Raw genomic sequence first — 14,527 nt, 5'->3', positions numbered from 1 at the left:
AAAGAAAAAACGTTTACAATCAATGTTTCTCACGATACTACCTGAAACAGAGTGTGATTCAAAGATCAAACCCCACACAGCAGACACGTTATAAACTTTGCAAATATTACATTAATGACCGTAAATTACAATGATTTACAAAAGAGCGCCAAATGCACCATATTGCTATGTTTTTATATATAGTACCTTGGTAATTCCACGGAATGCTTATAAGTAGTTATGAAAACCATGTAAATACCATGGTGCAAGCACATAGGAATCATAGTAGCCTAATCATTCAGTACTGTGGCACTTACATCTGATAAAAACTATTGTACCGTAATCTCATGGTTGCAATGTCATTAATTTCATACAAACAATTTTCAAAAGAATAAAAGAACTCCAGCCCAAGAGGCGCGTGTAAACAGCGTAGAAAACACACATATCTCTACAGGTCATTTCAAATGTTTATAAAATCGTTTAATCCAAACATAATCTCTCACCAATTCAAAAGCGTCACAGACCACAGCGACAGTTGCTAACAAACAACATCTTCCACTTCCTCTTTAAAGCTATTAACTTCCGGAAACGGTGTTATAGGAAATGTAGTTTTAACGGAATCACGCGTTCACCTACTAACTAAATGAACCGCTCGAAAACAGCTTATCTGAAATCCCACTAAAGCAAGTAAAAGAGTAAAAATAATCTCCTGTTTGACAATATTCCACACATTCAATCAAAATATATTAATTTCTGTATATTAACACTAATTTGGTATGGGATTGCAATGTATTGTGCTTTACAGTCAAATAAAAAAGGACTAATGCACCAAACTCCACACCAATTGTATTTTCACATTTCACATCCTTAAACTACAGTAAGCCGTAACCTGAAAGCAGAAATGCAGGTTCAGACTCATAAAATAGTGATTTATGATGTGTAATGCCAAGGGGAACATGGCATTAAAGAGGCAGAAAGTGGGCGGGGCTTCCATTTCCGTGTGACAGGATCTGCGCACAGATGCCATTTGCTATCATACCTACGTCAAATACTCGGCGTATCTCTTCATCCCGAAGTAGTCGGTACGCACTCGGCGTAACTCAAATGCAGCAGGAATGAGCTGTCAATCAAAATACATTTAAATGGCTACACCGTGCAGATCTGTATACTCGCTCGCGCTGTCATGAAATAACATAATTCCCGTTCATTTAACAGCTGATTTATATAGCAAACATAGATTCAAATCACTTGTGTCTCAATATATATACGCACGAAAAGCCCTAAAATGACCGAGGAGGAAGACACATTGCAGAAAACTAGACATGAATTTGAAGATCTGTGTCGAGGTCTGAATATGGACGAGGAGTCGAGTAACGGAGCATGGAGAAGCTATGAGAATATCAGCAAAAATTACACTCTCGAGGTAAACTGTACTTGTATAGGCCTAATGCACGCACTCGATATACGTGCATGCAAGCATAGTAAAGTGCCTTTCATGCATCATGTTGTTTTTCTGCTTGAATAATAACGAGTATTGTACTTGAATATATACATGAATATTTATTTGCATGTGTGCTCGTAAATGTTTGCAAGCGTGCGTGTGTGAATAGATCACACTGTCTATTTGACATGAGTGCAGAATGCGCGTAAGGGGGTGAGGGCATACTGTATGTGTGACATCATCAGAGGCGTTATCTGAATGAACACGTCCTTTACAGCTAAATAGTTTCAATAGTGGTTGTATTTTAAAATGTAAATACTGATACCTAAAGAATAGTACATCTTGATAGCATTTGCCCCAGACATGCTCCTTATATAGGGGCTAATGCCCCCTATAGTCAGCTTAGGGTTAGGGTAGAATACCCTTACAAAAAGTATTATGGCGGTACTAACATTGTGTCTTTCTGTCTCAGGGTAGTGAACTGCACTGGTTGGCGTGTGCTCTGTATGTGGCTTGTAGATCTTCAGTGCCCACTGTGAGTAAAGGCACAGCTGAGGGCAACTATGTGTCACTGACCAGGATCCTGCGCTCTTCAAAACAGAGGTCAGAAAATCAGCCTCACCTTATTCTGATAGATAGATAGATAGATAGATAGATAGATAGATAGATAGATAGATAGATAGATAGATAGATAGATAGATAGATAGATAGATAGATAGATAGAAAGCAGACAGACAGACAGACAGACGATAGATATATAGACAGACAGAGACTTGATGCTCATAAAAAAATAATAGCAGTTGTTTGGGGATTTTTATATACATATATTTAAATTTAACCCTGTATAGTACAAGTTATGTTCTAATGGTTAAATACATTTTCCACTTTATTTTTTTTATTATTTTTTTTACATAAACAGATCTACTAACAATAATGTAAATAATAATACATTGCAAAATAATAATAATAATAATAATAAATAAATAAATAAACATGTAATAGGGGAATGATGCACCACAATGGAAAATGATCCAAATCCTATTTTTCCTTTAAATAAAATTTAAATAAAAAAGAAATCTCTATTTTTTAATTATTAAATAATTATAACTAAAATTAATTCTTCAGTATTTTTGATTATTTTCACTGTCATAAAGCCTAGCTCATCCTTAAAGTGAGCACTGTGTACTCTTCTTGCCCTTTCCATAAAACATTGCTGTGTTCATTTTTGTCTGAAAAGAAGAAATACAAATCATGTGTGTTAGTAATGCATAAATGCAGTTATATTATTGTAAACATTCACAAATAAATGAATAAATGCAAAAATATAATAGATGCCACCATCTATAAAATTCTTTATGAGAAAATGCATCAGTGGTTGAGGAGAGTCCCCCTATATTACGTAAAGTGCTTTGAGTGCCTAGAAAATCACTATATAAATATAAGGAATAGTTCATTTTTATACAGTATAATTGTGGTACATTGTTGCCATATGACAACATTTTTGCGATTATCTGTAATACCATTTTAGATTAAGTTGCAGCATCTAATTAATTTATCAAAGATGCAACAAAGAATCATGATGTCAAACAAACACACTGAAATATGTTTATTAGAGCAAAACTAGAGCAACACTTCAGCAGGATTCTCCACTGTAAGGAGACAAAATCAAATGTCATGTGGCTTTAAAACTGCATATTATTGGTTACATTTAGGTTCCAACAATGCATTGTGCTGTAGTTTTCTCTGAAAGGTGAGAAAGTGAAAGAAATGTAATTGTTGCCATTTGGCTACACCATACCATAAAGGAATACATATGGATGAATCCTATGAAACCTGCAAATTACATGTCTGGATCATTTGTCACCCCAAATCAACAACAACAAAAAGAGCAAACAAAAAGCCAATTGGTTATCAGCAGGAGCTTAAGAAAAAAACACTGATATGACGAAATAGAAAAAGGTCTTGAAAAAATGACTTTATATTTACTAACACAGTTACGTTTTGGTTATAAAAAACCTTCATAAGGCATTTAACGAAATGAGAATTCACATTTTATATTTTACTTAAATAAAATGAAAACTCTTTTAAAGATCATTGAGATTTTGCAATATGAGTTTATTTTAAATGACAATTAAGTACAAATTCTTTGTACAGTAGACAAAAATAACTCATTTAAATAATGAGTAAATATTCGTAAACATTAGTTAATCACATTGATTAACATGAACTAACAATGAACATTATGTTATAGAATTTATTAATCTTGGTTCATGTTAATTATTACATACTAACAAATGTTTTTTCTTGGTTAATGTTAATTCATCAAGACTCTATTGTTGTTGATTGTTTGTTCAAGCTAGTTTATATTACAATAACTAATGCTAACATATAAAACCTCTAATGTAAAAAATGTGTTAGAATGTAAGAATTAACATGAACCGAGATTAATAAAATGCTGTAAAAAAAAGAAAAAGGTCATGATATCTAATGCATTAACTAATGGTAATGTTAGTTTTACAAAAATAATCATACATTATTTAAATTCTGAAGTACAGTATACGCGTACATCGCATAATCATAAAATGCAAAAATTAACATCTGATTAAAAATAGACAAGTACTATTGTGCAAAGCTCCCTGTATGTCATGATAATGGACTGGGCTAAGGCACACATAGACCTCATTCACAGTAGCGGCATATTTGTTTTTTGACAGGATAAAAATTAAAAAGTGTGAGGGTCAAACTAACAGTTTCTTCAATGGGTTTTGCTGTTATTTAAAGTATTTTGGATCATTTTGTGGGCAAAACATAGAACAAAATATAAAAAATAAATAAATAAATCAGTAGATAACAAACTCCACAAACTCCGGAAGTCGCCACGGAGACATAGCGCATGTGGAGGCTTCACGCCATCCACCGCGGCATCCACGCTCAACTCGAGAACACGCGCCTCACTGAGAACGAACCACATTATAGTGACCACGAGGAGGTTACCCCATGTGACTCTACCCTCCCTAGCAACCAGGCCAATTCGGTTGCTTAGGAGACCCATCTGGAAATCGTGATATTACCTATTGTGAGTATCAAACTTCAAAAGAATACGATCTAATTAAATAAATGCATGCGCTGCATCCTTCAAAGTAAAAACACAATACTGTTGTATATTCTCCAAGCACACGGGGGCTTGTGAGTGTTTCCAGCTGTTGCAGAACAGTTCACAATCATTAGGCAGAAGTTTATGACAAGTGATCACTAAAGATCATCTGTTGATGATGATAATGTTGTGTTGATGAAATATGACTGGAGTGTACATTTGATGTCCATTATTTGTTTGAATGAGCAGCTGGATGAAGTGAAGTGCAAACATTTCAAAATAAGAGTCACTGGTGTATTTTAGCCTTTAAAGTTAAAACCTCTGCACTATGAATCAAATCTTTTTTCTTTTTCCTTTTTTTATCCCTAGTTATTGGTATTTTGGTTGCACCATAAACGGTATCTGGAATGTAATTCAATTTGGACTATTATAGCTTCTTTCTGGCCCTCACCATCACAGGAAGGAAAAACGGACAACATAATATTGGCTACTAATTTTAAAAACAATTTGCAGATTCATTTCTTTTCTTTCAACACATTATCATATCCAAAAAAATCCAATATTTGTTGACCTCTAATTTGTAGATTTAATCTTATATAATCATACATAAACCAGTTTTAATGTGATATAAATGTGAAAAACATGTCTTGACTATTTTAAACGTGCACATATTCTACCCTGTTTTACTGATAAGCAATGTTAAGGCTATGTTGAATGTGTGCCCCTGCCTGTTTAAGTAAAAGTCTGTGATACATTATTTATTTTGTGTGGGTTTGTTTTGGTATGGGTATACAGTATCAATTTATTTGTTCAGGTATTGAAAAAGGTCTTAAAAAGTTTCAAATTATATTTTTAAAACGCGGCGGCTAATTTTAGCTTATCTCGACCCACCCACCGGCCCGCTCGGTTCTCCCGATGGCCAGTCCACCCCGATTGGCCCCAAAGTGCGTCGGCCCACATGGAAAATTGTCGGTATGCCAGATTACAAGTCCAGCCATACACACATTCTACAATCGCAATATTACCATATTAAATTATGTTCGGGGAAGAATCATCACCTATGAACTTACTTTGATCATATGGATGCAAACAGTTTTGAATAATGACGCAGAGAGCCCAACTCGAATCTTACGTAGGTTTGTGGAGTGAACTCACCAGCATAAAGTGCATCTTATATTTTCTGTCATTTTGTTAACCTACATCGCTGGAATGTGCTGATTTACAGGCTTTTTACCAACATTTCAATTTGCAGGCAATTAATATCACCTAGGCTTTTTATTACAGGGCATTTTATAGTAGATAAAACATTCTACATTTGTATTTGTTTTTTACCAGTGTGGGAACGTGTACACACCGTAAAAATTACTGACATGTTAATTATTGACAGACTCTGGTAATTATTCAATTCCCCCACATCCACATATAAAAGTAATCCTGTCTGAATAGTTTTTAAATCTATCCCTCAGCCTTTGTTTTAATTTCCTCAAAAAATCAAGATCTATAGCTTATGTATGCTTATTACCTTTGTTCATTAAGCAAATGCTTTTATCCAAAGCAACTGACAAATACAGAACAAAAGAAGCTAATCTTCCAAAGGAGAAATTAAGAAATCTGTCTCCCTCATGTTCTTCAAGGACTCTTATTTTGAAGTTTTCCTCCAGACTACATCTCCCGTAGTGCAATGTCCTTATCACTTCCATCTGCTCCTAATCATCCTCACCTGTATTCCATTCCCTCATTTAGCTCCTTGTGTATATATATATATATATATACCTGTATACCCTCTAGTTTTGTTCACTCAAGTGTTCAGTTCTTAAAGTGTTACGTTGTAAGGTTGAAGTGTTACGTTTAATGGTTTGTTGTGATGTTTAGCTTTATTGTTTTGTTCTGATGTTTAGCTTTATTGTTTTGTTCCACTCCAGCGTTTGTTCCACTCCAGCGTTTATCATTAAAAGAAAAAGGTGTCTACTCCCTGCGTCTCCTCTCTTCCTCTTCCACTCCATGAATCCAACGTTACAGAAGGACTGACCAAACTAAGTTGATATACCGCCTGCAGTAGCAAAACTCACGCACGTGAGGATTTTATCCATCTCCTGAATTTGGTGCACTATGATGAGTTTCTTCAGGGCTGGCCTGAATAGTGCATTGAAGGAGCTGATGCCTCCATCAGGTCCTCACTGGACAATCGTTGATTATGTGGGTGTGGCTCTGCATCTCACCTTTCACTGTGGGTGCAGAGGATGAGGACTTTGAATCTCCTCCCACAGCACGGCTTCACACCTTCCATGGCTCCTCCCTCCAAGCTGTAGCCTCGACCGTCCCAGAGCCAGTGCCTGTAGCCTCGACCACCCCTCAGCCATCTCTCGCCAAGTTAATGGATCTGGACTTGCTCCCCACCTGGTTCCCACCCTGACAACCCTTCATCCTCCGCTGGTTCCAGCCAGCATAATGGACACTCTTGTTCCGTCCAGTACCCTGTCCCTTCCTCCTCCGCTGGCTCCACTCAACATTTACTCCACATTTGTTCCTCCTCCTCCTTGTCTGACAGCTCCTCCCAAGTCACCGGCTAGACCATCAACCATAATTTCACAGTCTCTCTCCCTAATGTTCTTCAAGTACTCTTATTTTGAAGTTTTCCTCCAGTCTTTTATTATTTTGTTCCACGAAATAGAGGAAAAAAGAATATTGATTCTAGCCCTTATGTTTAGAATCAATATTTTCATGAATCACCAAGGAGGAGTATTTAAAAGTTCAGAGACTGCAATTAAAAAAAAATAAATAAATAAATAAATAAATGGCAGCTTCCTCTTGTGCGGAACTAATGACTGTAAAAATGAAAGTTGTCCGGCTTGATGAGAACTTGATGAGAAGAATATATTATATATACCAATTTTGTAGATAAAAACGGGGGTGCCCAATATGCAGATATTAATATCAGAAATACCAGGAGAAACCACATATAACAACATATTCCACAGTTAATATGGCACACAAATTCAGCTTCATATGGTAAGAAAAAAATTATTAAATTAAATAATTCTATAATTAATAATAGTAATAATAATAAAAATTATTATTATTATTAAGCTATTATTCTGAAAAGGCATATACAGGGCATATTTTATTAGTAGAAGCTATAAATGTAAGAGTAACATTTAAAAATGGGTATTTCATTTAGTTTTGACGTACTTCCAGTTTAAGCCCCGCCCACTCTCGGTTCGATTCAAATACAGAGACAGATACAAATAATTTTGTCATATAAACAAATGCAGATAACGGTAATGGCTTCGCTGCACACCCCTATTGTACAGTTAAACTGTATTACTCTGTAGTCTAATGGGGGCATTGGATTATCAACCAAAAAGTGTACGGGCACTTATAGAAAGTCCTAAATGTCCACTCTCACCCCTTGAATAAGAGTTTTCCCCTTTTTTCCAGCTTGATTGAGTTTTTTAATAAAATGAAGAAATGGCAGGACATGGCCAACCTGCACAAAGAGTTCCAGCAGAGCACCGAGAAACTAGAGAGAAACTTCACAGTCACCGCTGTCATCTTTAAGAAATATGTGCCCATATTCAAAGACATCTTTAAAATACCCACAGAAGAATTACCAAGAATACACAGAGGCCGGAAACAGAGGTGAGTTTGTTGGCAAGGACTTGAACACTGCATGAACTGCATTATGTGTTTGTTTGTAATGTTAAACATACTGTCGGATAAGATAAAGAATCCTAGGATACATCAATTGTCTGATATAAATGAGCAAACTATTACATTTGTATGCAAATGGATTTGAGATTTCATGGTTCAAATGTTTCTTTTTATAAAACAATCCCAAGACATTAAACATTAAATCTTCAGTTTTAAATAAAAATGTCTTGATGCATGGAAGAAATAAACATTTATAGGTGCACTCAGTGAGTTTTTGTTGACGTTGTCTTGGACTTGGACCTAGTGGTGTGGATGCAGCATCATTCAAACGCAATCGTTTTCAGTTTCTGATGTCATTGTAGAAATTCACTATTCACAGTCAGTCATGATTAATTAAATCACTGAGTGAAAGTGTTTAATAACCGTGCAGTTACTGAGATTAAGTGAATAGTATTCGGCTGGTCCTGTGATTCTAACATGGCCGCCCCCATGAGGGGACCCTCTCCATGTAGAATAAAAACAATTTCAAAAGGTTACTGATTTGACTGCAGTCTTCATCTCATGTGAGTTGTCATGATTTTAGATGTTTCAAAATTACAATTTCTGTTGAAGTAAAATTTTTTAAATGAGAATTTTTTTTACTGAGTGCTCCTCTACACTTATATAGCACCTTTTTTTTAACCTTAGCGGTTACCAAAGCGCTTTACACTGTGATTCATTCACCCAATCACACACACATTCATACACCAATGACGGCAGAGATGCCATGCAAGGTGCTAGCCTAACATTGGGAGCAGCTTGGGGTTCAGTGTCTTGCCCAAGGACACTTCAGCATGTGGAGTCATGTGGGCCAGGAATCAAACTGCCAACCCTGCAATTAGTGGCCGACCCGCTCTACCCCCTGAGCCACAGCTGCCTCTAAATACAGTGCAACAGACACCGCAGACCTACACACTGAGCTCTTTGCCTTGTGTTATGTGTTTTTAAGAGGTTTGTGCTGACTGATATTTTCTGTGTCCTAAGACGATATCCCTGCACTGTCACTGAAGTCTTCAACTTCTGCTGGATCCTCTTCATTCATGCTAAAGGTAACAGATCTGTCACCATATTATTTCAAGCAAAAGTTGCACAATAGTAAGCACAATGTGTGTATATTACATACAATGCAACCCCACGCTACTTCACAAGTCGCCCTTCAATGTGATTGAGCTGATGACTTTCCTTGCCACAGTTAAGTGCTAAATCCACTTCACCACTCTGCCACAAGGTGAACAGCCACCAAAGAGACATACCTAGCTGTGAATCAGCACACCTAAGCATAGAGTTAACCACAGTCAGATTAGTATTTGCATTCAAAATTGAGAGTACAACATTATTGCTTAGAAAACATTTTGGTACATCAAAGTGGTTTAAATTGAAGCAGGAATTACACAGTGAAGGAAGGACTACATTATAGTATGCAAAACATGAAGACACACAGGTCAACTAAAGTCAAAATTTAAAAAAAAAATGTGTCTGGACACAAACACAATCTTTTGAACATTTCAATGCTTTAAGCACTGGGCCAATCAGCTGACACAGCAATGCCAAAGAGACTGTCCAAGCGAATAGTACAAAACGATTGCTGAGAATATTGTTACAGCCAAGTGGATTTGAATTCAAGCAGGTATTATGCAAATGTAGTACATCCTACAAAGTATCAAGCTAAACATGAAGATACTTGACTGGACTTAACCTCACAACCTGTTGAGCCATATCCCAATGCTTTAACCACTGGGCCACTCAATTGACACATCTTGGCAATGCCAAAGACACATTCCAAGCTGACAGCTAAAATACAGATAGATTAGATTATCTTGATTTTAATGCAAAGTGGTTTTGTATTCAAGCAGGAATTATTCAATGTAGTACATCCTACATAGTATCAAGCTAAAACAGAAGTACAGTTTTTAAAATGGCTCTTCGCTGGACTTGAACTTACAACCTTTTGAGCCGTAGTCCAATGCCCTATCTCAACCATGGCAAAGAGACATCACTATCTCTTGCGCTGCCGTAAATTTTAAACAAAGGAAAAAAAATTATTTACTATAAATCAACATTATTTACTATAATTTCTGTCCGGCTCGGTCTGGAGATTTGTTTGAGCCATTTTTTTTAAAAATTGGACAAAGATTGAAGGATGTCAACATTTTGAAACATTTAGAGGAGAGTAATCGGACAAAAACAAATTTGTTTCTTGGACAAATGGTTCAATAATTCAGGTTCACGCAAAATAAAATTTTATTTTTGGACTGGTGGTGGTGCTGTGGAGTTTGTTCTAGAGGTCCCAAATTTGCTATGGGGTGATTCACTATTCATGATCACCCCATCAGTGTGCCAAATTTCATCTTATTCCTATGATCGGTTCTATAGGCTGCCATAGACTCCCATTGGGAGGAAGAAGAAGCAGAATAACAATAAATATAACTGCAAGCAGCAATTACAGAGCCAAGCACTGAAATGGCAAGCAATGCACAGCATTAACCACAACCCAAAGATCACAAATGACAAAGGGCAAACAAACACAACATTACACATCACCTCAGGATAGATTTTAACCTACAAATTTCCATTCAACAAGTTACTACACAGTCTACTGCACCTCAGAGCCACAACAGTGGCAGTTACCAAAGGGACATACCCAGCATAGAGCAATCACAGTCAATCATTGTAGTCACCATAATCACCTTTGAATTCATATTACTTCACAACAAAAAGAAAATCAAAATTTGATTGGAGAAAAGACCAGCAACCATTTAGTAATCCCAATGCAAAGATCTCCGTAACACAAGAAATTAAAAATGCATGATTTGTTGAGGTAGGGATTTGAACCCACGACCCTTAAAGAAATGTCAGGCTGATAGCAAAGAGACATTGCAAGGTGTCAGCACACAAGTGTACCATTCAAAATTTACAGGCAAAAATATAAATTTTTACATCTTTGATATTTTTACACGTGAAACTGTATGTGCTCTCAGACCATGGTCATCATAAAGCAAGTAACAGGTTTTGTTTCAATAGGACAAAGGGTTGCCGAGATGCAGCCTCAAACCTTTTGGAGCCACTGCGTGAAATATGTGCTTGCGTAACTTTTCAACACAGTCGAAAATCAAAATGTAGTAAGACTCACTCTGTGCAACTTAGTCAAGATAATTATTTGAGCCATTGTTTTGGAAAATTGGACAAAGTTTGAAGCAACAGTAGGGGGAAAAAACTTAAAATTTGACATTGGTGCTGTGGAGTATATCCTAAAGACCCCAAATTTGGTATTTGGGCTATTCATGACCACACCTATCAGGGCGCTTGGCCCCTAATTGAAACAGCAATGTTATAATGGGAGAATAAAAGAGGTCAAGGAGCAGTGTTCCTCCTTTAGGGTCCCTTAAAGGAATAGTTCACCCAAAAATGAAAATTTGCTGATAATTGACTCCCAGATGTATCTGAGTTTCTTTCTTCATCAAAACAGAATTTAAGGCTTTTAGGATTTCATTTCAGGCCTCCTCCTCTAAACAATGCAAGTGGACAAGTTTGCAAGTTCTCTTACGAGAGGTTCTCTCGTATTGCATAAGCTAGCTTACGCTACGGGAAAGATTCATCTTTTCTGAGATACTGAAGCCAAAAAATTATCCTTAATTTTGTATCCATTGTCAACGCAGTGCGGCAGCTGCAGACCTTGAGCGGGCTAGCTAGCGAGCTCATTGGTTGCTCTGCGGCAACTGCTGCAGCCTATAGACGAGCTTGGGCGAACTCGCATCCAATGAGAGGCGTCCGCGCGCTCACTGCATCAAAGCCCGCCAAAAAGGCCGTGACTAGAGTGCATATAAGCGTAGTTCATAGGCTGGAACCCTGATTTTCATCTCTTCAACTGGAAGCCGCGTCGCCGTTCGAGGGGCATCAAGCAAGCGTGGACAGCGCTCGAAGAAGCCGGCCGTCTTCGCCACCTTCAGCCGTCCTGCGAGCTACGCCATCCGGCGATGTATCCTTTTTAAAAGCAAGCTAGTTCTTAAAGAACTTCACAAAAGAGTACGGGCGTCTTTTTTATGATGCCTCGCTCCACTTGCGCCTCATGCCGCGCTCCTCTCAGCACCGGAGACCGCCACATCATCTGCGCTCTCTGCCTGGGACTGGGGCATTCAGAGCTCGCCCTCGCCGAAGGCGGATGCGATCTCTGAGAGGAGCTGCCGATGTTGACCCTGCGGGCTCGACTCCAAGCGCTCAGGACCGAAGCTGCCGCGCCGCCTTCCGTTCAGCCGCGCAGAAAAAAGCGCCGCTCTCAAAGGCTGCCGGAAACAGTGGTAGAAGCGATTGCCTCGCCGGAGCCCATCCCTCGAGCATCGCCTTCACCCTCCCCGCCCACCCGGGACGCGCAGTTGCCGCCGAGTGGCTGCTCTGCTGCCATCTCGGACGAAGAAGCGGAGGATAAGGGCTGTTCCATCATGGCTTCGGACAGCGAGGAGTGGTCAGGCTCACACGCCTCCTCCTCGGCCCAGGAATCCATAACATCGGTGGACGGCGCCACTGAGAAGGGCTACGCTTCCATCCCTCCGGTCGAGGATGCGGTAGCAGCACACCTTTTGCCCGCCCGCCGCGAGATGGCGGTCTAAACCAGTGCTCCTGTCTAACGCCTGCAGAACAACTTCCACCTGTGTTGGCCGCGCCTATTCCGCCGCCGGCCAAGCTGCATCTGCTTTGCACTCTATGGCCGTCCTACAGATCCTCCAAGCGGACCTTCTGCGGGAGGGGATGAGGAAAGCAGGCATCCAGAGGCGGTTGCAGACATACAGAGCGCTACGGACCTCGCCCTCCGCGCTACCAAATCTGCAGCCCAAGCTATAAGGAAGTGCATGGCCGCACTGACTGTGACCGAGAGACATCTGTGGCTAACGCTAGCCGACATGGGAGAAGCAGGGCACTCTACGTTCCTCAACGCACCGCTCTCTCCATCTGGTCTCTTCGGCTCCGCGGTGAGTGGTATCATTGACCGGTTTTCAGAGGTCCAAAAAGCCACACAAGCCATGAATCTCTTTCTGCCTCGTCGCGCTAGCTCCTCTGCAGGCCGCCCACGTGAGCCTCCTGCACGAGCCTCTTCACAGCGCCCAGCTCAACAAAGCCAGACTTCTCAGCATCGACAGGGCGGCCGCCCTCGATCGCGCTCAGACAGCCGCCGCAGACCGCCGCCCCCCCGCGGGCCTCGGATTAGAATTGCGCTGAAACCTGAACAACCGAAGTCCTCCTAGCTTTGTTGACAAAACGACGGATCAGTCCCACTGCGGCCGGACCACCGTCAAAGCTTCGCCCCCTGTCAGTCCCCTTCCTTCAGGCTACTACATTGGTAGATTCAGCAGCCAACAAGCCGGTGTTAACGCCCGCTTGCCTGCGCTCAAACACCGTTTTCACGGCGACCCAAATAAATCTGGTAAAGAGCAAGCATGCCATATGTGTAGAAAATGTGCCCACAACCCAGTGTTCACCTCTACACACAAGCATTACACATCCCGTGTCCATACCAGAGAGCAAACATGTCTTATGTGTAGAAAATGTGCCCACAATCCAGTGTTCACCCCTACACACAAGCATTACACATCCCGTGGCCTATCACGCACACTCACATAAAGCGTTACTGAACCGCCGAGTGTTAGGGTTAATAAACGCACCCACGAATCCGTGCGCGCGCCCATTCTCTGGCCGCTCTGTCACACCACCAGCCTTATGTGTAGAAAATGTGCCCACAATCCAGTGTTCACCTCTACACACAAGCATTACACGTTCCGTGTCCCCATCAGAGCACACTCAAAAGCGGTTACGAACCACTCGAGTGTTAAGAGTCAATAAATGCGCTCACGAATACGTGCGCGCACCCATTCTCTGCCCGCTCTGTCACACGGCCAGCAAACACTTCTCTGTATGTAAGTCCCGTGCCCGTGACTATGCTTGCGTATCACTTAACAGATGGATAGTGGACGCTATTGCTGCCGCGTACGCGTCAAAAGACCTACCATGCCCGCTAGGCATTAAGGCTCACTCCACTAGAGGCATGGCCTCCTCGTGGGCATGGTCCAGCGGGATTTCCATTCACGACATATGTGTGGCAGCAGGCTGGGCTTCCCCCTCCACCTTTGTCAGATTTTACAATCTGGAAGTACCCGCTCTGCAGGCTAAACTGCTAGCGGTTTAATACGCTACAGCTCCCCTGGTGAGCTGCATTAATGGGACACAGTACACACAGACCGGCACCGCCGCTCTGTCTATGTGCTTATGTACTACACACACACTGGCCCGCACTCTTGCTGGCCAAATATTAATTCCCCACTCACAAGGGCTCC

At 40.2% G+C, this 14,527-nt stretch overlaps 2 protein-coding genes across 2 annotated transcripts in view; one reads left to right on the top strand and one right to left on the bottom strand.

Annotated features, from left to right (window-relative positions):
* The window catches only part of LOC127638227 (protein fantom-like), a 32,391-nt gene extending 31,835 nt beyond the window's left edge, over nucleotides 1–556 (bottom strand). The window contains exon 1 of the mRNA XM_052119662.1: nucleotides 483–556. The gene's annotated coding sequence lies outside the window, so the exon portion shown is untranslated. The remainder of the gene's footprint in view (nucleotides 1–482) is intronic.
* A 583-nt stretch (nucleotides 557–1,139) lies between these two features.
* Nucleotides 1,140–14,527, top strand: part of LOC127638229 (retinoblastoma-like protein 2) — a 60,880-nt gene continuing 47,492 nt past the window's right edge. The window contains exons 1-4 of the mRNA XM_052119666.1: nucleotides 1,140–1,402; nucleotides 1,893–2,023; nucleotides 7,953–8,153; nucleotides 9,189–9,253. Of these exons, the coding sequence (XP_051975626.1) occupies nucleotides 1,265–1,402; nucleotides 1,893–2,023; nucleotides 7,953–8,153; nucleotides 9,189–9,253 (535 nt within the window). The 5' untranslated portion in view covers nucleotides 1,140–1,264. The remainder of the gene's footprint in view (nucleotides 1,403–1,892; nucleotides 2,024–7,952; nucleotides 8,154–9,188; nucleotides 9,254–14,527) is intronic.

This window comes from Xyrauchen texanus, chromosome 46, assembly GCF_025860055.1.
Source record: "Xyrauchen texanus isolate HMW12.3.18 chromosome 46, RBS_HiC_50CHRs, whole genome shotgun sequence".
Taxonomy (NCBI): Eukaryota; Metazoa; Chordata; class Actinopteri; order Cypriniformes; family Catostomidae; genus Xyrauchen; species Xyrauchen texanus.
This window is presented reverse-complemented; position numbering and strand designations above follow the sequence as displayed.